Raw genomic sequence first — 25,859 nt, forward strand, 5'->3', positions numbered from 1 at the left:
GTGCGCTATACTTAGAATCATTCATTGTAATAGTCAGTCAACTACACAAAACAACCAGACAGTATAAACAGAAACCTATACTACCTTTCAATTTTCTGGTCATATAAATGTTATAACATATACAAATGTTATTGTTTCTAGGATGAGTACTATGTGAAGTTTCTATTTCTTCATTTAAGGAGGGACCAAGTGCACTAGCTTGGAGCACTTAGAAAATCTCAAATAATAACCTCAAGATTGTTGATCTTAATTCAAATGAAACAAGTATTCTTGAGTTGTACTTTCCCTTAATGTATTTTGCTGTTGAAACCAACTATCTAAAATGTAGTTTAGTTGCAAATATGCTATCATATTCCTCAGCACACATCAAAATACATCTTATAACTCTGGATTTTGCTCCGCAAGGGAAACCTGACAGTTTAGTGCACTCTCAATTAGGAAATAATGTCAACCTACTGGTTTATTATCAGTTGAATAAGGTACAAGTTTCATAAGCCAACCCTCTCATCGGTTAGTAGTCACAATTTCTGTACTGAGCACATTTTTACACCAAGCTTACATCATCAGGAAACCATCTCATTTGCACAATGCTGCACTAACCCAGTGTACCAGATAGTGTTAGGGAATTTCCATTCATCAAATTTCTGATCCCACCCTGGCTATCAGAAGACAACACACATACATAAATATCAAACCATGGTAGCACTGCACAGCTCTTACTGGCCACCCTAAATGTTACAGGAGAGGGAGAAAATCTAAAACAAATTAAAACTGAAAGAAACATTTTAAAATAATGGTACCATAATGGCAACAGAGTTTTTTCTGATCAGCTAAGATCATGTATAATGTTAGGAATAAATATTGCCAATTGCAAACATTTCTATTTCCAGTCAAACCTCAGTTATCCAGCATAAAACACCCAAATTATACTGCTGATTGCTGTTCTGAATTTTGAAAACATTGCCTTTCCTCATTTGCCTGCCTCAGGTGGGACCCTTGCTCTGTTCCTACAGGTAAGATCAGCTGATGCTGGAATAGCTCATCTGCCCACCCAGATTTCTTGCACATACCTGCTCATGACTCCAATCACCAGATCCACCAAACACCCAGGAGTAGTCACCAAAGATGCTCCTGTAACACTAACTGTGGGCCCGAGCTACACAGGTGAATGATAAAGGCAGCACAGACTGACCTAACTTGAAAATCAACACAGAGCCCCATCTATCTAAATACACTTCTATACCAGCCAACAGACTGTGTGCAAAGTACTGCGCTTCATTTCTAGAGAGATAGAAATTAAAAGCAGGAAAATAATGTTAAATTTATGTAGAACCTTGATTAGATCACACTTGGAGTGGGGTGTACATTTCATACTACAAAAGGATACTGAAGCACTGGAGAAAGTGCTGAAAAGGTTTACAAGGATGTTACCAGAATTGAGAGGATGCAGCTATTGGGAAAGATTGAGCAGGCTGGGCTCTTTTCTCTGGAAAAGATTACATGGAGGTCTTTAAACATATGAAGGGGTTCAATAGGATGGATGTGTAGAAATTGTTTCTACTTGTGGCTGAATCCAGAGCAAGGGAGCATAAATATAAGAGCCACAAATAGATCAAAAAAAAATTAGGAGGAATTTCTTGAGAGTGGTGAGAATGTGGAACTTGCTGTCACATGGAGTGGTTAAAGCAGGTAGCATTGAAGAATTTAAGGGGAGGCTTGATGCACACATGAGGGAGAAGGGTATAGAGGAAAACAGGGGCAGGGTGAGAAGAGGTAATGAGAAAGTTAGGAGGTTCATGTAGCGTATAAAGACTGGTGTGGACCAGTTCAGCTGAATGGCCTGTTTCCATGCTATAGATTACATGTAATGCTGATCGTAAAGCAAGTTTGGGGGGGCGGGGATGCGATGGGCAAGAAATTCAGGGAGGGTTCCCACTCCATCGGTGACCACTACTGAAATAAATACAAATGAACACTGAGTGAGGATCAGGCTCAGCTAGTCTGCACCCCGCCCTGGTTAAACAGCCTCACTGGGAAAGGTATCATCATTGTCTATGGAACAGTCATCCAGCACATGTCAAAATCTATAGGAGCAGAGAGATTTGAAACAGAACACAAATAAAACTCTTTCTGTCCTTTAAAGACATACCTATACAGGGTCACAAATAATGGATTCAGAATGAACAAATTACAAATCACTTTTCAAACAAACATGATACCCGTTGGCTTATGACAGCATTTCATCTACTTCTATTAGCATCATTGACACTTTCTTTTTAAAAAATTAATGAAAAAAGGTGATTTTAAAAAAGCCCACAAAATATACTTGATTAGTTTTTCAAAATAAAAAACAAATAAATCCAACCTTGAGTAGATAGTTGGTAAATATCTCCATGCAGCTGTGGGGAGTTCACACATTACAAGTTTGCAAGCACTATCGATGGATCATCAACACAAGCAAATTCAGCAAAGATAACCTGTTTTGAAGAGCAACTGCTATTTTAAGTCAAATATAAAAAGGATTCTAAAACTTCTGTACCAATAACATTTCTAATTACCTTTTTCCGTTGGTTACTTGCAGTGACACGAGATGATCTATGCTTGGACAATGCTGTTGGAAAACCCAATTTAGTTACTGCCGTGTTCAAAACTGGGAACCCTCTCGAGTTTGTTTCTTTTTTGTTGAAGATGTTATGGTAATTAAGCACTTACATTTCAATGCCTCTAATGAGGAAATTCTCTAGAAAAAGAATATTTATGAAGGACGTGCTGATAAACAGTGCACAGGTGGCCGACAATTCTGCCAGATATTTTAAGCACTAGAACGTGATACCCGATTTGAAACCATTAGTATAGTTCATAAATTCAGTTGCCATTGCACTTCTTCTCATTATTTAAAACTCGATCACTAAACCACCTCATTAATGCTAAAATCACATGACCCCCCCCAACCTTGTTTATCCCCCCCCCCCACCCCAACAACGTTCCTCCCCCCAACCCCCATGTTGATTTGAGACTACTTTAAAAGATGCAGGGAAGACAAAAATGCACTAAGTAGCTTTTTATTTTAGATCCAAAAATTATTCAGGAAGAAATGACTTTCAAATCAATTACAGCAACCCAACAGTAAAATGAAGCCAGCTACATCAAAAACAACAAAGGTGGGCAGCTGATGTTGGCTTTTTGTTTCCCTCACTTATGTCAATCTATTGTTATTGATTTGTAGTTAATTTTTTCGCTGCAACAGCTCCATGCAGTTACGCATATAATTTGCAATCGAATATATCTTTCCAACAGTGATTGTCACAACTGAATTTTTCATTCCACAGGCTATAGCCAGAACTGCTGTAGATATCAAACTCCTCTCATGACACTAGGGGGAGGGACCACATAGTATGATACCAAGCCAAAAAGACTAGGGGGGGGGGCTCTGGATCATCCTCAGCCTGCCCTATTGATTGCAGCCACTTCAACAATTAAGCTGCTACAGTTATGGTACAGAGGTGGTTATAGTACTGGACTAGCAAATCAATTGAAATCCCACCATGGTAAGTTGAAATTTAGAACCATAGAAAAGATACAGCACAGAAGGGGGCCATTCGGCCCATCGTGTCTGCGCTGGCTCAAAGAACTACCAGGTGCCCATTCTAATCCCACCTTCCAGCACCCGGACCGTAGCCCTGCAGCTTACAGCACTTTAAGTGCAGGTCCAAGTACTTTTAAAAAGAGTTGAGGGCCCCTGCCTCTACCACCAACTCGAGCAGCGAATTCCATACACCCACCAACCTCTGGGTAAAAAGGTTTTTCCTCATATCCCCTCCAGTCCTTCCACAAATCAGCTTAAATCTATGTCCTCTAGTTCTTGAACTCTCCACTAGGGGAAACAGGTACCTCCTGTCGACTCTATCTAGGCCCCTCATAATTTTGTACACCTCAATCAAGTCACCCCTCAGCCTCCTCTGCTCCAAGGAAAACAACCCCAGCCAATCCAATCTCTCCTCGTAGCTGCAATTTTCAAGCCCTGGCAACATTCTTGTAAATCTTCTCTGCACTCTCTCCGAGCAATTACGTCCTTCCTGTAATGTGGTGACCAGAACTGTGCACAATACTCCAGCTGTGGTCTTACCAGCTTTATACAGTTCCATCATTACATCCCTGCTTTTGTATTCTATACCTCGGCTAATAACGGAGAGCATTCTGTATGCCTTCTTCACAACCTTATCTACCTGTACTGCCACCTTCAGGGACCTGTGCATATGCACTCCAAGGTCTCTCACTTCCTCTACCCCTCTCAATATATTCCAGTTTATTGCGTATTCCCTTTTACTCTTTGCCCTCCCTATTCTCCGGGTTGAACTCCATTTGCCACTTTTCCGCCCACTCCACCAACCCATTGATATCTTGGTGTCTACAGCTATCCTCTTCACTATCAACTACACGACCAATTTTTGTGTCCTCTGCAAATTTGCCAATCATGCCCCCTATATTCAAGTCCAAATCATTAACATATACCACTAACAGCAAGGGACCCAACACTGAGCCCTGTGGCACACCACTGGAAACGGATTTCCATTTGCAAAGACATCCATCAACTTTTACCCTTTATTTCCTGTTTCTGAGCCAATTTTGGATCCAATTCACCACATTTCCCTGTATCCATGGGCTTTACCTTTCTGACCAGTCTGCCATGTGGGATCTTGTCAAACGCCTTACTAAAATCCACACAGACAACATCCACTGCACTACCTTCATCAATCCTCCTCATCACTTCCTCAAAGAATTCAATCAGATTTGTAAGGCATGACCTTCCCTGAACAAATCCATGCTGACTATCCCTGATTAAACCAGGCCTTTCCAAGTCACAGTTTATCCTATTTCTCAGTATTGATTCTAATAGTTTGCCCACCACAGAGGGAAGATTGACCGGCTTATAATTGTTCGGCCTTTCCCTCGTACCCTTTTTAAACAATGGTATTACGTTTGTAGTCTTCCAGTCCTCTGGTACCTCCCCTGTACCGAGTGAGGGTTGGAAAATGATCCTCGGAGCATCAGCTATTTCTTCCCTGGCTTCCTTCAATAGCCTAGGAAACAATCCATCCGGCCCTGGTGACTTATCAACTTTCAAGGATTCCAGTCCCTCGAGTACTGCCTCTCTCGTTATGTTTACCTTATCCAATATTTCACACCTCTCCTCTTTAACTACTACATCCCTTTCCTTTGTGAATACGGAGAAAAAATATTCATTTAAAACCCTACCCACATCCTCTGCTTCTACACACAAGTTAACCTCATCATCCCTGATAGGTGCCATCTTTTCCTTAGCTAGCCTCTTGTTCTTAATGTACTGATAAAACATCTTTGGGTTTTCTTTAATCTTACTAGCTAATATTTTTTCATGCCTTCTCTTTGCTTTCCTTATTTACATCATCCCTGTACTTTCTATCCTCCTCTAGGCTTTCTGCAGTATTTAGTTTTCTGTGAAAGTCATAAGCTTTCTTTTTCTGCTTTATCTTTCCCCATATACATCTAGACAACCAGGGGGCTCTAAATTTGGCAGTGCCACCCTTTTTCTTTGAGGGGACGTGTCTGCATTGTAGCTGTAGAATTTCACTTTTTAGTGCCTCCCACTGGCTTGCCACTGATTTCTCCTCAAGTAGTTGTGTCCAGTCCACTTCTGCCAAATCACCTCTTAGTTCTGTAAAATTTGCCTTCCCCCAATTTAAAATGTTTACTCCTGATTTAACTCTGTCCTTTTCCATAATAACGCTGAAGCTAACTGAATTGTGGTCACCCACTGTCACTTCACCCACTTGCCCATCTTCATTTCCCAGGACTAAATCTAGAATTGCATCCCCTCTTGTTGGGCTTTTAATTTTAAATGCAATAAATCTGGTAGTTTCTGTCTAGCACGAGAAAATATGACCATGAGAGCGGTCAGGTTGTTGTAAAAACCAAACTGGTTCACAAATGTTCTTCAGGGAAGGGAACCTGCTACTCCTACCCAGTCCAGCCTACACATGATTCTAGTCTACACTACAGGGCTGACTCCTAGTGTCCTCTGAAGTGGCCTAGCATGCCAGTCAGTTGTAGAGGAAAAAACAAATCACAATTCTAAACAATTAGAGTTGAGTAATAAATGCGAACTTGCCAGTGTCATCCAAGTCCCGAGAGTGAATAATAATAAAAACTGGCATCCGAGAAAGCGAGGGAAAATAGTACACAGTTCCCACTGCTTATTGCTATTAAGTGTGCATATGTGAACATGTGAAAACAAGACTATAATCCTTCCACAGTCAAACAGCTTGCCAACATTCATTGCCTCACGCATGGGTGAGGTATTGGGAGACTGCCACCATCTGCCCCAGAAGCCAGCACCATGCCTCTGGAGAGAACAAAAAAAGAGAATATAAATATAATTTTGCCAACTACTTGGTGATATGCTCCTCCTGATCTATGTGGGAAGTCATGGACACTACAGGTGACTCTGGCGACCATGTGTACAGGAAGTGTGTCCAGCTGCAGCTACTGGCTAACCGCATTTCGGAGCTGGAGCTGCGGGTGGATTCACTGTGGAGCATCCGTGATGCTGAGATTATCGTGGATAGCACATTCAGTGAGGTGGTCACACCGCAGGTAAAGATTACACAGGCAGAAAGGAAATGGGTGACCGCCAGGCAAAGTAAAAAGGACTAGGCAGGTAGAGCAGGCATCCCCTGGGGAACATCTCCCTCTCAAACAGATATACTGCTTTGGGTACTGTTGGGGGAGATGGCTTATCAAGGGAAAGCAGCAAGATCCAAGTTCGTGGCACCACAGGTGGCTCTGCTGCACGGGAGGGCAGGAATAAGAGTGGCAGGGCTATAGTGATAGACGATTCAATTGTAAGGGGAACAGATAGGCGATTCTGCGGCCGAAAACGTGACTCCAGGATGGTATGTTGCCTCCCTAGTGCTAGGGTCAAGGATGTCACTGAGCGGCTGCACGGCTTTCTGGAGGGGGAGGGTGAACAGCCAGTAGTTGTGGTCCATATCAGTACCAACGACATCGGTTTAAAAACAAAAGGGATGAGGTCCTGCAAGGTGAATTTAAGGAGTTAGCAGATAAATTAAAAAAGCAGGACCTCAAAAGGTTGTGATCTCAGGATTACTACTAGTGCCACGTGCTAGTGAGTATAGGAACAAGAGAATGGACTGGATGAATGCGTGGCCGCAGGGATGGTGTAGGAGGGAGGGATTTAGATTCCTGGGACATTGGGACCGGTTCTAGGAAAGGTGAGACCTGTACAAGCTGGACGGGTTACACCTGAGCAGGACTGGGACCGACGTCCTCGTGGCGGTGTTTGCTAGTGCTGTTGGGGAAGGTTTAAACTAGAATGGCAGGGGGATGGGAACCTGAGCAGGGAGACAGAGGAGAGGGAAACAAGGATAGAAACAAAAGAAAGAAAGGGAAGAAGCAATAGTGGAAGGCAGAGAACACAAGGGCAAAAAACAAATAGCACCATAGTGCAAAATAAAACTAAGATGACTAGCAATCTTAAAAAGACAAGTCTAAAGGCATTGTGTCTTAATGCGCGGAGCATTCGCAATAACGTAGATGAATTAACAGCACAAATAGATATGACCAGTTATGATATAGTTGCGATTACGGAGACATGGCTGCAGGGTGACCAAGGATGGGAACTGAACATCCAGGGGTATTCAATATTTAGGAAGGACAGGCAAAAAGGGAAAGGAGGTGGGGTATCGTTGTTAGTAAAGGAGGAAATCAATGCAATAGTGAGGAAGGATATTGGCTCAGAAAATCACGGGGAAATCTGTATGGGTGGAGCTAAGAAACACCAAGGGCAGAAAACGTTGGTGGGAGTTGTCTATAGGCCCCCCAAACAGTAGCGGAGATGTAGGGGAGGGCGTTAAACAGGAAATTATAAAGACTCAAGCAAGAAGGGTACAACTATAATCATGGGAGACTTTAATCTACACAGATTGGCCAAACCAATTTAGCAATAACACTGGGGGAGGAATTCCTGGAGCGTGTACGTGATTGTTTTCTAGACCAATACGTTGAGGAACCAACTAGAGACTAGGCGATCCTAGACTGGGTATTGTGCAATGAGAAAGGATTAATTAACAATTTTGTTGTGCTGGGTCCCTTAGGGAAGAGCGAGCATAACATGACAGAATTCCTCATTAAGATGGAGAGTGAAGTAGTCGAATCCAAAACTAGGGTCCTGAATCTAAATAAAGGAAATTACGAAAGTATGAGGTATGAGTTGGCTATGATAGATTGGGGAACTTTACTAAAAAGGATGACGGTGGATAGGCAATGGCTAATATTTAAAGAACTTGTGCAGGAATTACAACAATTATTCATTCCTGTCTGATGCAAAAATAAAACAGGAAAGGTGGCTCAACCATGGCTTACAAAAGAAATTAGGGATAGTATTAGATCCAAAGAGGAGACACATAAAATTGCCAGAAAAAGCAGCAAGCCTGAGGATTGGGAGCAGTTCAGAATTCAGCAAAGGAGGATAAAGAGATTGATTAAAAGGGGGAAAATAGAGTATGAGAGTAAACTAGCAGGGAACGTAGAAGCTTTTACAGTCAGTTTTTATCAATATGTCAAGAGAAAAAGGTTAGTGAAGACAAATGTAGGTCCCTTACAGTCAAAAATGGGGGAAATTATAATGGGGAACAAAAATGGCAGAACAATTAAACACATACTTTGGTTCTGTCTTCACAATAGAGGACAAAAATAACCTCCCAGAAATGTTAGGGAACCATGGGTCGAGTGAGAGGGAACTGAAGGAAACCCGTATTAGTAGAAAAATAGTGCTAGGGAAATTAATGGGGCTAAAGGCTGACAAATCCCCAGGGCCTGATAATCTACATCCCAGAGTACTAAAAGGAAGTGGCCCTAGAAATAGTGGATGCATTGGTGATCATCTTCCAAAATTCAATAGACTCTGGAACAGTTTCTACAGATTGGAGGGTGGCAAATGTAACCCCACTATTTAAAAAAGGAGGGAGAGAAAAAAAAAAACAGGGAATTACAGACCAGTTAGCCTAACATCAGTAGTGGGGAAAATGCTAGAGTCTATTATAAAAGATGTGATAACAGAACACTTGGAAGGCATTAACAGGATTGGACAAAGTCAGCATGGGTTTATGAAAGGGAAATCATGCTTAACAAATCTACCGGAGTTTTTTGAGGATGTAACTCGTAGAACAGATAGGAGAGAACCAGTGGATGTGGTGTATTTTGATTTTCAGAAGGCTTTTGATAAGGTGCCACACAAGAGGTTAGTGTGCAAAATTAAAGCACATGGGATTGGGGGGAATATACTGGCATGGATTGAGAATTGGTTGACAGACAGGAAACAGAGAGTAGGAATAAACAGGTCTTTTTCCGGGTGGCAGGCAGTGACTAGTGGGGGATCAGTGCTTGGGCCTCAGCTATTCACAATATGTATCAATGATTTGGATGAGGGAACTAAATGTAACATTGCCAAGTTTGAAGATGACACAAAGCTGGGGTGGAATGTGAGCTGTGAGGAGGATGCAAAGAGGTTCCAATGTGATTTAGACAAGTTGGGTGAGTGGGCAAGAACATGGCAGATGCAGTATAACATGCATAAATGTGAGGTTATCCACTTTGGTTGTAAAAAACAGAAAGGCAGATTATCTGAATGGTGATAGATTGGGAAAAGGGGAGGTGCAACGAGACCTGGGTGCCCTTGTACACCAGTCGCTGAAAGCGAGCATTCAGGTGCAGCAAGCAGTTAGGAAGGCGAATGGTATGTTGGCCTTCATTGCAAGAGGATTTGAGTACAGGAGCAGGTATTCTTACTGCAGTTATACAGGCCTTGGTGAGACTACATCTGGAGTATTGGGTGCAGTTTTGGTCTCCTTATCTGAGGAAGGATGTCCTTGCCATGGAGGGAGTGCAACAAAGGTTTACCAGACTGATTCCTGGGATCGCAGGACTGACGTATGAGGAGAGATTGGGTCGACTAGGCCTATATTCACTAGAGTTTAGAAGATTGAGAGGTGATCTCATCGAAACATATAAAATTCCAATAGGACTAGACAGACTAGATGCAGTGATGATGTTCCCGATGGCTGGGGAGTCCAGAACCAGGGCTCACAGTCTCAGGATACGGGGTATGCCATTTAGAACAGAGATGAGGAGAAATTTCTTCACTCAGAGGGTGGTGAACCTGTGGAATTCTCTACCACAGAAGGCAGTGGAGGTCAAGTCATTAGATGTATTCAAGAAGGAGATGGATATATTTTTTAATGCTAAAGGGATCAAGGGATATGGGGAAAAAGCTGGAACAGGGTACTGAGTCAGACGATCAGCCTTGATCATTTTGAATGGTGCAGCAGGCCCGAAGGGCTGAATGGCCTACTCTTACTCCTATTTTCTATGTTTCTATATTGCATTATACAACATACATCTCTACAATGTGCGTCACATACAAAAATACATCAGGTTAGAGGAAAAGTGGCCACTGAAAGGAGGAAAGCGAGGAAATGAGGTGTTCGGGAATAAAAAGGACAGTCAAGAGAAAAGAGTTGTTAGGAGGCATCTGGAAGCAAGGAGAGCGCTGGGGAGGCTGAGAAGTAGGGGGAAAGGACTATTAGAGGGCAAGGTGTGGTGGCTGAAAGAGCAGATGCCGATGGTGGAATGGGGAACTAGGAAGAATTTGCCATAGTTTACTCAATTCCAAGGATTTCACTTGCAATTAAGAAGAATTTAATTGTGATAGGTAATTGAACACAGCCTGCAGTTGGAGTTGCTTTGCCAGCATAGGGCTCCACACTGAAGGCCTGCCTACTTGCACAATTGAACCTTTAATGATGTCTGTACAAAAAGGTGAATGATTTCTGGTTTTGAAGCTAAAAGACAAATTTCATTTCTGGAACATTTCTACCGTAATTGAGTGCTATTATCAAATCTGAACTATTTGATCAGATGAAGTCAGATAAACTTAATGACTGACTTGGTGTGTTAAATAACTTTTGACTCCCAAAAAAAAGCTTTATTTAGCCTTAATATAAACATTTTTTAAACAGTATTTTTGGAGGGGTTGGGAGCATTTTTGGTGAGAGGGAAGAAAAAATGACTTGCTTCCTCATCTGCCAGTGCGAGCATAGTTTACAATAAGAGTCCTCTCTGAATAAACAGATTTCATTCTGTACCAAAAAATAAACTTCCTAAATGTCAAAGGGGTATCCCAACAGTGAGGAGCACAATGTCTAATCAGATTAATTGCCTTTCACTAACCTCTAAAGTCTAGTTGACGGCAAGCGAAAAGATATATTGTGTCGAGTCTAACAATTGTTAATATTTGATGAGAAGCCATGAGTTTTTGCAGACTAACAACAAACATAGAAACATAAGGAACAGCAGTAGGTCATGCAGCTGCTCAATCCTGCTCTGCTATTCAATCAGATCATGGCTGATCTACACCTCAACTTTATTTACCTGCCGTTGCTCCATATCCCTTGATACCCTTACCCAACAAAAATCTATCGCAGTCTTGAAAGCTCCAATTGTCCTAGCATCCACAGCCTTTGGGGGGGGGGGGGGGGGGGGGGGGAGGGAGGGGGCGGGGGGAAGGAGAGCTCCAGATTTCTACTACCCTTTGTGTGAAAAAGTGCTTCCTGATTTCACTCCTGAATGGACTAGCTCCAATTTTATTATATCCCCTTGTTCTGGATTCCCCACCAGAGGAAATAGCTTTTCCCGTATTTACACTATCAATTCCTTTTAATATTTTAAACACCTCGATTAGATCACCCCTCAATCTGCTATACTCAAGGAAATACAAGCCATGTTTATGCAACCTGTCCTCAATTTAACCCTCTAAGCCCCAGTATCATACTGGTGAATCTGCGCTGCACCCCGTCCAAGGAGAATATATCCATCCTGAGGTGCGCTGCAGTGCCCAGAACTGAATGCAGTACTTCAAATGTGGTCTGACCAAGGCTACAGGAATATCCCCATATATAACACAAATTAGAGACATCAGACCATGAAGATTGCATGGCTAAAGAGACCTCTAGGATTTAAAGTTATTTTATATGAAATATGTTAATAAGATATACATTCACAAAAGAAGATCTTTTTATGATTAATGTCTCAACTATTTTGGCATGTTAACCAAGGCAAAATGACTATCAATCAAATCCCAGGAGAGCAAAGACATAACAGTACATTCAAATAATTCCACTATGCCAGATTCACGCTTACAGTGGCAGAAAATTATAACCTTCTTGCAGGAAAGTTTGAAAGTTCAACACTGGTTTTTCTGATGGTTAAGCAGGTTTATCCATTAAATAGCTCAGCCATGCAAACCAACAAAGTTCCAGGTTTCACCTCTGGTCTCTGCTGAGTTAGCTGATGCACAGTAGGGGCAATACAACTGACCTCAGTGTCACTACAATCTTCCAGTCTTGGCATCACCTAATCACTACTTACCTCCCTCAGTCTTTCCTTCCTCCTACAACCTACAGGTTTAGGCGCGTGGTCACCTAATCACTAACTCCTGATATACTTAATTTTGTGTCTCATCGTTTTCAACCTTGGTGCTGATCTGTACTATGGTCGTTTGTCCTTCACCAGGAATTTCTCAACAAGAAGAATATTTTTTGCTGAGAAAAATCATGATTGGAAATAGGAATATAATCGTGGGACGTTTCACGGTACAGCAATATAGGATATGGAAAAGCAAAACAATTGTGATTCTGAGTCCAGAGGACTGGAGAGGATCAACCGGTCCTCATCCACCACCAACCGGTCTCAATCCACCGCCATCCTCCCCCCAGTACATTCCCATGAAGGAGAAAGGTAGGACAACTAAAGCCAGAGCTCCCTGGATGACAAGAGAGATAGAGAGTAAGGTGAAGCAGAAAAAAAGAGCGTATGACAGGTGTCAGGTTGATAACACAAGTGAGAACCAGGCAGAATATAGAAAATTTAGAGAGGAAGGGAAAAAGGAAATAAGAGGGGCAAAGAGAAAATATATGAGAATAGACTGGCGGCCAACATAAATGGGAATCCAAAAGTCTTCCACAGGCCTATATATAGTAAACGGCTACTAAGAGGAGGGGTGGGGCCGATTAGGGACCATAAAGATGATCTACTCATGGAGGCAGAGGTACTAAATGTGTACTTTGCATCTGTCTTTACCAAGGAAGAAGATGCTGCCAGTCTCAGTAAAGGAAGATATAGTTGAGATACTGGATGGGCTAAAAATTGATTAACAAAGAAGAGGTACTAAAAAGGCTAGCTGTACTTAAAAGTACATAAGCCACCTGGTCTGGATGGGATGCATCCTAGGTTGCCAAGGAAAGTAAGGGTGGAAATTGCAGAGGTACTGGCCATAATCTTCCAAATATCCTTAGATACGGGAGTGGTGCCAGAGGACTGGAGAACTGCAAATGTTACACCCTTGTTCAAAAAAGGATGCAAGGATAAACCCAGCAACTACAGGCCAGTCAGTTTAACCTCAGTGGTGCGGAAACTTTTAGAAACGATAATCCGGGACAGAATTGGATGAGTGTGGATTGATTAGGGAAAGCCAGCACGAATGTTAAAGGCAAATCGTGTTTAACTAACCTGACAGAGTTTTTGCTGAGGTAACGGAGAGGGTAGATGAGGGCAATGCAGTTGATGTGGTGTATATGGACTTTCAAAAGGTGTTTGATGAAGTACCGCATAGTAGGCTTGCGGCCCATGGAATAAAGGGGGCAGAAGCAACATGGATATAGAATTGGCTAAAGATCAGGAAACAGAAAGTAGTGGTGAACGGTTGTTTTTCGGACTGGAGGGAGGTGTACAGTGTTGTTCCCAGGGGTCGGTGCTGGGACCACTACTTTTGTTGATATAAATTAATGACTTAGATTTGGGTGTACAGGGCAGAGTTTCCAAATTTGTAGATGACACAAAACTTGAAGGGTAGTGAACAGTGAGGAGGATAGTGATAGACCTGAACAGGACATAGAGAGGCTGGTGGCATGGGCGGACACGTGGCAGATGAAATTTAACGCAGAAAAATGCGAAGTGATACATTTTGGTAGAAAAAACGAGGAGAGGCAATATAAGCTAGAGGGCACAATTCTAAAAGGGGTACAGAAACAGAGAGATCTGGGGGTATATGTGCACAAATTGTTGAAGGTGGCAGTGCAGGTTGAGAAAGCAGTTAAAAAAGCATACAGGATCCTGGGTTTTATAAATAGAGGCATAGAGTACAAAAGTAAGGAAGTCAAGATGAACCTTTATAAAACACTGGTTCGGCCACAACTGGAGGATTGTGTCCCGTTCTAGGCACCGCACTTTCGAAAAGATGTGAAGGCCTTAGAAAGGGTGCAGAAGAGATTTACTAGAATGATTCCAGGGATGAGGGACTTTAGTTACGTGGATACACTGGAGAAGCTGGGGTTGTTCTCATTGGAACAGAAAAGGTTGCAAGGAGATTTGATAGAGGTATTCAAAAGCATGAAGGGTCTAGACAGGGTAGAGAGAGAGAAACTGTTCCCATTGGCGGAAGGGTCAAGAACCAGAGGGCGTAGATTTAAGGCAATTGCCAAAAGAACCAAGGGTGACATGAGGAAAAACTTTTTTACACAGCGAGTAGTTAGGCAGTGCATTCCAGATCCTGAGGGGTGGTGGAGGCAGATTCAATCACGGCCTTCAAAGTGTAATTGGTAAGTACTTGAAAGGAAAAAATTTGCAGGGCTACGGGGATAGGGCAGCAGAGTGGGATTAGCTGGATTACCCTTACGTAGACCGGCGCGGACTCGATCGACCAAAAGGCCTCCTTCCATGCTGTAACCTTTTTATGATTCTACGAGAGGGTTGTCCTATGAGAAGAGATTGAGTAGAATGGGCTTATATTCTCTGGAGTTTAGAAGAATGAGAGGTGATCTCATTAAAACATATAAAATTCTGAGAGGGCTTAATAGAGTAGATGCTGAGAGGCTATTTCCCCTGGATGCAGAGCCTAGAAGCAGAGGTCTCAAGATAAGGGGTTGGCCATTTAAGACAGAGATGAGGAGGAATTTCTTTACTCAGAGGGTTGTGAATCTTTGGAATTCTCTACCCCAGAGGGCTATGTTGACTCAGTCGTCGAGTATATTCAAGACTGAGATCAATAGATATTTGGACACTAAGGGAATCAAGGGATATGGGGATAGAGCGGAAAGTGGAGTTGAGGTAGAAGATCAGCCATGATCTTATTGAATGGCGAAGCAGGCTCCGGGGGCTGCATGGCCTACTCCTGTTCCTATTTCTTATGTTCTTATGTGATAGTTTGAAAAACTGACAAGGAAAGCAATAACCAGTAAGAGACATTTCTTTCAATGCTCTGGTAAAATTCTTCCAATACTGCAAAATCACAGCATGCAAAGTATACACTATAATTGTATTTGTAATGAAAGATGGGTGTATTGTCACACTGTCCAGGTCATCCCTAATTGGAACAACATTATACAATATGGGCATAATATAGTCTTTTCAGATGCCAAATGGCATCTTTAAATAGCAACTAATTGGATTAAGAAAAACCACCTTGCATATATTATCAATAATATCTTGGCAATTTTATAGCAGTAACACAATTTCAGAATTCAGCTGTTGGACATGAATTACTCAAACTGCACTCATGATTTGGCAGTCAATTGAACTATGCCTTCTACTTGAGAAAGGTCTTCATTAACTTCTTGTACCAGCAACTGGACTAGTTAGGCCTAAAATCAGCATAAGTCAGCAAGGTGTTCCACTATTGGGAATGGGCTGAAAGAAAGAAGATAATACAGATGTTTTCTAACTATCCCCACTGGAGTGAGGCTTCCTAAGGGAAGATTACAAAGCTATATTAACAGCACTTGTGAATTTGCATGTTCAGATTGTACTGCACTCCTGCTAAAAAAAAATATATATTATCAATTGGCATGCAAGAGGAAAATCCTATTCCAATTAATACATTTCCAGTAAGTGTGCTTATTACATTTATTTTGCATTGCTTTCTTCTAATGCTTTTTCTCTTTGAAAATCTGCTTTCTAGGTAAAGTGTACTTCTGAGCTATATGGAACAGAGATGTCCCAATTCCGATCCCCAGTCTGTGCTGAGATATCTGATCTCAACAATGGTAGCAGTTGGGCTTCAGAGACTCTGAACTAGAGAGGCTAGAAGGAAGGGAGAGGCAAAAAATATCAACCAGAGTCCTACTCTTGATCATTATCCAGTGGCCCGTATCAGAAAGTGCGCGCGAGGACAGCATTGGGCTTGGTTATCATGACCACCCCCCTCCGGCCGCCAATGAATATGTTACTAACAATCACTATTAGGCCGTGAAGAATAGTCCCTTAGATGAGATACTGAAGGACTGCCAGCACCTGTGGAATTGAACCCCAGCAAGAGTCAGTGCCTTTAGGAAAGTTGAGGAGAAACTCTGGGAAGGGAGGAAATATCAAATAATGTTTCTTTTATATTCCAGACCAGTAAATAAATTGAGAATGACTGGATATATATCCAAGCTGCCTACTGTAAAAAGTTACATTTCCATTATAAAAACAGCAATTGAAACACAAGTTATAGATCAACTTCCATCAAAACTGTCAGCCAAACTTGTCTCATCAGTAATATTCAAGTCTATACTAGTATTCATTAGCCAAAATAAGTGATAAACAGTAAAGTATTGTAATACTTAGTAACAATGTTGTAGAGCACACTTACAAACACAATTTAAACCCAATTACAAGTAAAATGAAGCCAACTGTAGAACAGTACTTGTACAAACATGAGTAATATCTTTTAATAGTCACATATATGCAAAACCTAACATTTCTGTAGTAGTACCACTAGCAATCTTAAGAAAATATGTGACATTCACTAGCCATATATTATATATGCTGTCTCTGACATAGTACTATCTATGGCTTACTTTTCTTACCCTTCCCTAAAACAATCCTGGGTACGAGGACTGTAGACCTCACATATGAGGATCAACAGCAGGAAACTACAATAATCCATCAATCCTACTGTAGAACTCCAGCTCCCATCAATTTTGAAAGTTGTCATTTTCAGCTAGCTATAGTTTATCCTAGACTTGGGAGGCAAACCACCACAGGTTTTGCAACATACATCCTTTTGAAGACCAATGTAATACCCATGCCCACCTGTGTGTGTGTAATATACCGATAACAGCATAACTCACCTGATCAATGTGATTTAGTTAAATGTTACAGGTACACACAGCTCAAATGTCAGTAATCAAATTAAAGCTATCTTTAAACCATTTACTTAACACTGGCACCCCACAACGAAACAGTTACAAAAGTCATCGCCTCTAGAGACCTTTGTTACTTCAGCAACAGGGAATGGACTATGAAGTCATTGTCAGCCTAGCAACCACACAATGGCGTACCTACTGGGTCACCTGGACAGGAGGCGAGTACAATCTTGCCCTTTACAGATAATCCAGAGTTAACACTCACTGTAGCAAGTCGCAGTGAAAACTTGCAAAGAAAAAAATCTCGTGAGGTTTCAGGCCGGGCCAATTGCATTATACATAAAGTATACTGAAGGAGAGAGGAACCGATGCACAATCCTAGTCTTCGTCCAACTGACGTTTAATCACCCAGATTGGACATTTAACCCAACTTAGCTACACACCAGTCATCCTCCTTACATTTTATTAAAGGAGCCGCTCCAGCACCTAAAAAAAAGTTATTTTTCTGAATAAATCGGCTGCTTGAGATTGTTCCCGTTCATCAACTACAAACTGCTCCGAGTTTATATACATGTGTGTCTAGCGGCCTAGCGCCGAAGCTAAGGGGCCCCGTGCAACCTGCATGAAGAAGAGGGGCAGAGAAAATAAATGCAATGGTGAAATAATGCTGCTGCCGCCGCCGCTGGAGAAGGAGGAGAGGGGGGGTGGGGTGGGGGGTGCTAGCTTTCCGGCCCTTACCTTTGAGCAGAGGCAGGGGATTTAAGTCGACGGCTTTGCCTTGAATCTTGTACTGCGAGGAGCTCTGCGAGCGTTTCTGTTTGGCCTTTCGAACGGACTTCCTAGAAAATCCGTCTACTTTCTCCGCTGGGCTGGTGACGGTGGGCGAGGACATATCCCTTTCAGCGGAATCAACCCGACGCCAAGTCACCTCCGAAGAGCAGCGTTAAACGACAACTCCCCCCCCCACCCCACCGCCCCCCCCAAGACTTCACACGGATGGCTGGTAACGATCGGGCGGCCCCCCCACCGGCGTCCTCTCCGGCTCTCGATCCTGGGGAGGAGGAGGAGGGGAGGGGGGGAAAGGGGAGTGGGGAGGGGAGGTGGGGGGGGGGGTTATCGAGCAAGCGAGCTCGCTGCCAGAGGAACCCCAGGCTTCCCTTGAGTCAGTGTCACACAGAGCTCCGGCCGGAGTCGGGGCCCCCCGCTCTCGTCTCCTCGGTCACTTCAAGCGTCCATTAAATTCCGGCTGACCGGCGGCCTGGGTTGTGTCGGATCCCCCTTCCGTGCTGGAAAAATTATATGGTTTACAATTTTTTTTTTAAAAAACTGTCACATTCCTCGAGCACACTTGCTTTTCCTGCCCCGCTCTCGCTCGCCTTCTGACGCGCTCTGCCTCCGTTCTTGTTGGGGAGGGGAGTGGATTTTTTTCCCCCCCCTTTCCCCTATTGTGTTCTTCCTCCTTTTGTGTCAGTATCGATGGGCCGCGTCCATTTCCAATATGGGGTTGTGGTCAGATCGGTGCGGGAGGGAGGGAGGGGGTGGGGGGGGGGGGTAATAGGAGGATGGATGAGGAGGGGGGGGGGTTGGAACGCAATCTGTCCCGCCCCCTTCGAGCTCGCCGATTGGCGAAAATCGCTCCATGCTGTTGACGTCGGGTGGCGGAAGCGCTTGCTGACTGGTTGATTTGCGGTGTCGATCGAGATGACGTCACGTCGCGTGCGCAATTCTGAGCGGTCGATGCCGACGTCAATCCAAGTGACGTCACGGCGCTGGGAAGGTTGTGTGAGGGGGGGGGGGGGGGGGGACAATTAAGTTCGGTTGAACGGCATGGACGTTGTTTCACAAAGGCCATTCTGATAGGTCGGGAGGTGACCAGTTACCCGGATGAACCAATATTTGGTGTCGGAGTTTGTGGCCTGGGCCTGAGCAGAGCAATATAATGTCAGAAGCAAAGTACTGCGGAGGCTGGAAATCTGAACTATTAACAGAAAATGCTCGGCAACACCTGTGGAGAAAGAAAGAGTTAACGTTTCAGATCGATGACCTTTCGTCAAATATCAAAGCTGCACGTTGAGCCTTCAAAGCACAAGCATCTTTGGAATGCCAGTGATTGCGTTTAAGTACTCATCCAAACTCGATTGCGTGTGTTTTTTTTTCTTTATGTATCTACATAAACGTATATTGCTCTGTTTATTAATGAATAACATAAGAAATCCAGACCTGGATTAATCATTTAAACTTTTCTGACAATTACAATAGCATTGATTTTCTTGCCAATGTTGTTTGCTACCATCCTGTTTGAGTTGACTCCTTGCTCGCATGCAGTTCCACATGCCCTGGTTGCCTTGCAAACCTCGTTCAAGTGCTCATTATTTGTGTGAACCTCAACAAATAATCACTGGCAGGTTATTTGACAGTGGTAGATATCATAACAATGTTCACATATGTCCTCATCCAATGCTCATGCACACACCTCTCTAATCGGCCTTGCTATATGGTGATCAGGATAAGAACCCCTAACCAATTATCCCCTCCCTAACCCATGGGCTGCTGAGACTAATCGTAGCTCTTGGCTGAGATTGCCAACTCATTACAGGCTAAGGATCAAACCTATTTCAGGAAGTTTGGCCAGCAAGTAACTGAGCCCTTGACTGGATAAACTTACTGAGCCATTGGGGGAGATCTTGATTTTTTTTTAATTGCTTGGGTAATTATTGTTTTCATAACAATACATGAAGACATTTGCCTCCACCTTCAGTCACACAGTTTGCATCTTTCCAGTTTTAGATCGCTGGATGAATTCTCAAAAAGATTACTCTCAACCTGAAGGTAAATTAGCCTTCCATCACTATACCATAGTCCCATTCATTGTGTGCAAGCCTACTTGTTAAGTATTGCCAGACTATTCAACTACAAGACCATAACCCCTGCTCCTATCTCTTATGGTCTTATAGTTGAATAGTCCATAAGGAGGAAAGATGGGGCATCCAAAGCTAGAGCTCCCTGGATGACAAAGGAAATAGAGGTTAAAATAAAACAGGAAAAGGGGGATTATGACAAACATCAGGTACAGAATAAAGTAGAAAACCAGGCAGAATATAGAGAATGCAGGAGGAAATTGAAAAAGGATATAAGGGCAAAGGGAGAGTATGCGAAAAGATTAGTGGGTAACATAAAAGGAAACCCAAAAATCTTTTATAAACATATAAAAAGTAAAAGGATAGAGGAATGGTGGGGCAGTTTAGGGACAAAAGAGGAAATCTTGTGGAGACAGAGAGCATGACTGAGGTACTGAATGTGTACTTTGCATCAGTCTTCACAAAAGAAGAGGATGAAGTTAATGTCGCAGAAGAGGAGGTGGGAGTAGAGATATTAGCTAGGATAAAAATAGATAGAAAAGAGGTGCTAAATAGATTGGCATCACTCAAAGTTGACAAGTCACCCCGACCAGATGGAATGCATCCTAGGTTGCTGAGGGAAGCAAGGGTCAAGATAGCGGAAGCTTTGACCACAATCTTTCAATCCTCTTTGGGTATGGGAGTTGTGCCAGAGGACTGGGGATTGAAAATGTTACACCCCTGTTCAAAAAAGGGGATAAGGATAAACCTGGTAACTACTGGCCAATCAGTCCAACATCAGTGGTGGGAAAACTACTGGAGACTATTGTCAAGGACAAAATTAATTCTCACTTGGAGAAGCATGGGTTAATGAGGGACAGCCAGCATGGATTTGTTAAAGGTAAACCGTGTCTGCCTAAGCTGATCGAGTTCTTTGATGAAGTAACAGATGGTTGATGAAGGTAATGCAGTAGATATTGTATATATGGACTTTCAAAAGGCATTTGATGAAGTACCACATAACAGACTTATTCGGAAAATAGAAGCACATGGGATTAAAGGGACGGTCGTAATTTGGGTATGTAGTTGGCTACGGGATAGGAGGCAGAGAGTAGTGGTGAATGGATGTTTTTTCTGACTGGAGAGAAGTATGCAGTGGAATCCCCAGGAGTCGGTATTAGGATCATTGCTTTTCTTGTTTTATATATATATATATATATATAAAGCAAGACCTTTACTTGGGTATAGGGAGTACAATTTCAAAGTTTGCGGATGATACAAAACTTGGCAACGCAGTAAATAGTGAACAGGATAGTAGCAGACTTCAGAAGGACATAGACTGGTGAAATGGGCAGACACATGGCAGATGCAATTTAATGCGGATAAGTGTGAAGTGATGCAGTTTGGAAGGAACAACATGGAGAGGCAGTATAATCTAAATGTTACTATTTTGAGTGGATGCAAGAGCAGAGGGACCTGTGGGCGCATAGTCACAAATTTTTGAAAGTGGCAGGGCAAGTTGATAAGGCGGTTAAGAAAGCTTATGCGATATTTGGCTTTGTAAATAGGGGCATTGAATACAAAAACAAGAAAGTCATGCTAAACCTTTAGAAATCACTGGTTCGGCCTCAGCTGGAGTATTGTATCCGATTCTAGGCACCACACTTTAGGAAGGATGTGAAGGCCTTAGACAGGGTGCAGAAAAGATTTACTAGAATGGTTCCAGGGATGAGGGACTTCAGTTACGTGAAGAGATTGAAGATGTTGGGACAAAGGGATTGTTCTCCTTAGAGCAGAGAAGGTTAAGGGGAGACCTAATAAAGGTATTCAAAATTCTGAGGGGTTTTGATAGAGCAAGAAAAGAGAAACTGTTTCTTTTGGCAAGTGGGTCAGTAACCTGAGATCATAGATTTAAAATAATTGGCAAAGAACTAAAGGGGAAATGAGATTTTTCTTCACACAGAGGGTTGTTAAGATCTGGAATGCACTACTTGAAAGGGTGGTGGAATCAGATTCCATAGGAATTTTCAAAAGGCAATTGGACCTGTACTTGAAGAGGACTAATTTGCAGGGTTATGGGGAAAAAGCTGGGGTGTGGGACTAAATTGGACAGCTCTTTCAAAGAGCCGGTACAGGCATAATGGGCCGAATGGCCTCCTTCCGTGCAGTAAGATTTTATAATTTTAAGCCCGATCCTTCTCTACACAACCACATGTATTTCCAATAGGCTTCACAAGTACAAAAGCAGTACTTGATTGGCTGTGAAGCGCTTTGTGACGTCCTGAGATGAAAGGTGCTATATAAATGCAAGTTTGTTCTTGTCTTTCAATACCTTCATGTGTTATCTTAAAATTGTAGTTGGTAATGTGCATTGTGGGATACAGACTAGGAAATGTCCCAGGTTCAATCCCTGATCTATGCTGGCAGTAGAGGTACTACAGTTGGCTAAAACTTCTCTAAACTGGGGAAGAGAAAAATTGGTTCTATGTAGAGAGAGTGCTATTAGTCGAGAGCAGTGGGATTAGTTTTGAATTACTGTAACAAAGAGCTGACACAGACACAATGGACCAAATGGCCTCCTTCTGTGCTATAAAGTTTTATGGTTCTATGGTCAGGGTTTCTGCTTCTGATCATTATCTAGTGAACCCGGATGGAAATACATGTAGTCAGATAAAAAAAGATCACGCTTCTGGATGAATAGTTTGGCAATATTCACTGTGTTGGCTTACACACAAAGAATGATACTAAGGTATGGTACATTAACGATTTGGATTCGGGAATCAGAAGTACAATTTAAAAATTTGTGGATGACACCAAATTGGGGGGTGTAGTTAACACAAAGGAAGAATGCGTCAACATGCAAGAGGACATTAATAAACTTGCAGAATGGACGTGTAATTGGCAAATGAATTTCAATATAGATAAGTGTGAGGTGGTGCATTTTGGTAGGAAGAATAAACAGGCCACATACTGCTTGGATAATAGTCTAAATGGGATAGAGGAGCAAAGAGATCTAGGGGTACAGATATACAAATATGTCAACTGTACTTATGTTTTGACAGTAGAAATGTAGACATACAAGAGATGGCATTTCATTGCAGTATTTGTAGGCAATACAATTTTTCTCATAAGTCCCCAATCCTAACTGAAAACAAGCAAGGAAAATCAGGGCCCATTCTTTAGTAGCCAACTCTAAAGTGGTAAGTACAGAAATATGGGAGCAGACGTGGAATTTTCTCTTTGGTTGAGAAAGGTGTATGATGCAAGGAGGCTAGAGGAGGAGAAAAGTTATATTACGAAACAAACATTCCAGAAGGGATTAAAGGAAATTGAGTTTTGTAATTACAGGAAAGGGGGGATTCCTGGACAGTGAATATTTTGAACCTAATATTTAAGTATCAGTTTGGAACTTCACCTTCATACATCCTGTTTTCTTGTAACAGCAAAAGTTGTATTCTGCTATTATCCATTGTGTTGCCTAAGCTTGAACAGCACATCCTCATGCAATCAAGGGAACTAAAGCTGAAATGTGCATGTGCACAGCTCACAAGACATTAATTCCAATCTGCTCTCTGTGAAGTCTGATTCTTACAGGGCTGATCACCCACATTCTACTTTGCTCAGGTAAAATATATGACTCTTGAAGACATACCATGCATACTCAGTTTAGGTGTGCCTATCACTGCAAACCGGGAAGGGTAGAAAGTTGTGACATTAATCAGATCTTGAGACATCAGTTCCCTAAGGGCAAAATATGCTTAAGTTTCTTAAAAAGTTAATTCAATTTGTAAAGGATAAAATCATTTCTTTTAAATATGTCATTTGCATTATCTGTAAGCTTACATTGCTGTATTTTGCTCAAAACTATATAACAAAATAAATTAAAGTTCAAGTGTTAGTGTGAGAAAAGTTGCTTGAAGTGAAATTTCTCAAATCTCAACCTTTTTTTTAATTCAGTTCTGAAATGTGTTTAATGAGCGGTATGCTCAGAATGCGGTGGGGGAGGAAGCAGATCAGTACGTGGCTCTTGCCTCTTCACAGACAAACCTGTTCTAATTATCACCAGACTGATGATAACCAGTTTTGGTGTTGTAAGCAATATGAGATGCAAAACAACTTTAACAAACCAGTTCAAATTTCCCATTCACACCCTTGCGTTTAATTGCAGCATGCTCTAAAACAATAAACTTTGTGAAAATATAACAAAACTGCAACAGGCAGAACATGGGCCTAGAAATTGATTTGCTCTCGAATTCAGGCATGAACCCAGCAGCAGCAACAACCGGTGCGCCAGAACTGATGCACAAGAGGACCACGGAAAATTGACCCTCTTGCGTCACTGGGACGCGACCGGCATGCTGAGCATGCTAGTTGCGCCCCAAGAGGCAGTGCACCGGTCGTGAGGAGGAGGAAAGTCAGCCGTCAGAGTCCGGGATGGAGGGGGAGAAGAGCAAGCAACACTCGTGGGGAAGTGTGAGGTCATCCACTTCGCATATGAGAAAGACAAATCGTAGTCTCTCACCATAAAGAAAATATTAAGAGCTGTGGGGGCGGGCGGTGGTGAGGGCAAAGGGATTCGAGTGTCCATTTACACAAAACTAAAAGTTAGTGCACGGGTACAAAAAGTAATCAAAAAAGCTAATGGAATGTTGGCCTTTATCTCACGGGGTTTGGAATACAAAAGTGAAGGATTGATGCTTCAATTACAAAGAGCCTTGGTCAGACCTCATCTGGAGTACTGTGTTCAGTTTTGGGCACCGCTCTTCAGGAAGGATATATTGGCCTTGGAGGGGTTATAGCACAGATTCACCAGAATTATACTATGGCTTAAAGGGTTAAATTATGCAGATTGATTGCATAAACTTGGTTTGTTTTCAATTTACTGTGCCTTCTAACTTAGTGTCATCTTCAAACCTGGATAGATAGCTCTCTATTCCTTCATCCAAATCATTAATATATTTGGTGAAAAGCTGAGATCCCACTACTGATCCCTGGGGAACATCACTTGTCACATCTCGCCAATCAGAGAGTGTTCCATTTACCTCTACGCCCTGTCTCCTACCTCCCAATCAATTATCAACCAATGTCACAAGGTTACTTCCAGTTCTGTGCGCTTTCATTTTTGCTAATAATCTCTTGTGCAGAACCTTATCAAATGCCTCTGGAAGTCAATATAAACAACATCCATAGGCACTCCCCTATCCACCATGTTGGTGACCTCCTCAAAAAATTCAAATAGATTAGTCAGACAGGACCTATCCTTCGCAAATACATGCTGACTCTTTTTGATCAGCTCAAACTTGTCCAAGTGATCAGTTACTCTGTCTCTGAAGATAAATCCACAATTTTCCCACAATTGACATTAAACTCATAGGTCTGTAGTTACCTGGTTTCTCTCTCCCTTCCTACTTGACTAATGGAGTTACATTTGCAATTTTCCAATCCAAAACACAATTGCTGAATCTAGAGAGCTTTGAAAAATTATGACTAACACATCTACAATTTTCTCACTTATTTATTTTAATAGCTTGAGGTGGAAACCATCAGGTCCTAGAGATTTGTCTATCTTGAGTCTCATTATTTTCTCCATTACCATTTTTTAAAACTTATATTAAATTCACTAGGTTCCCTTATACCACTGGTATTTTGTCATCTTCTTTCACTGTGAAAAAGGATGCAAAGTATTAATTTAACAAGTTTGCCATGTCCTTATTACCCATTATAGTCTTGCCTGCACCCATTATTAATGGACCCCTAATTCCCCTTTATCACTCTCTCTTAATAA

At 42.2% G+C, this 25,859-nt stretch overlaps 1 protein-coding gene across 1 annotated transcript in view; it reads right to left on the reverse strand.

Moving 5' to 3' along the window:
* ppp2r5eb (protein phosphatase 2, regulatory subunit B', epsilon isoform b) overlaps nt 1–18,768 on the reverse strand; it is a 112,554-nt gene extending 93,786 nt beyond the window's left edge. Inside the window, exon 1 of the mRNA XM_067991921.1 lies at nt 17,976–18,768. Coding sequence (XP_067848022.1) covers nt 17,976–18,129 — 154 coding nt within the window. The 5' untranslated portion in view covers nt 18,130–18,768. The remainder of the gene's footprint in view (nt 1–17,975) is intronic.
* Between the last annotated feature and the right edge of the window lie 7,091 nt (nt 18,769–25,859).

This window comes from Heptranchias perlo, chromosome 10, assembly GCF_035084215.1.
Source record: "Heptranchias perlo isolate sHepPer1 chromosome 10, sHepPer1.hap1, whole genome shotgun sequence".
In the NCBI taxonomy this organism is placed as follows: domain Eukaryota; kingdom Metazoa; phylum Chordata; class Chondrichthyes; order Hexanchiformes; family Hexanchidae; genus Heptranchias; species Heptranchias perlo.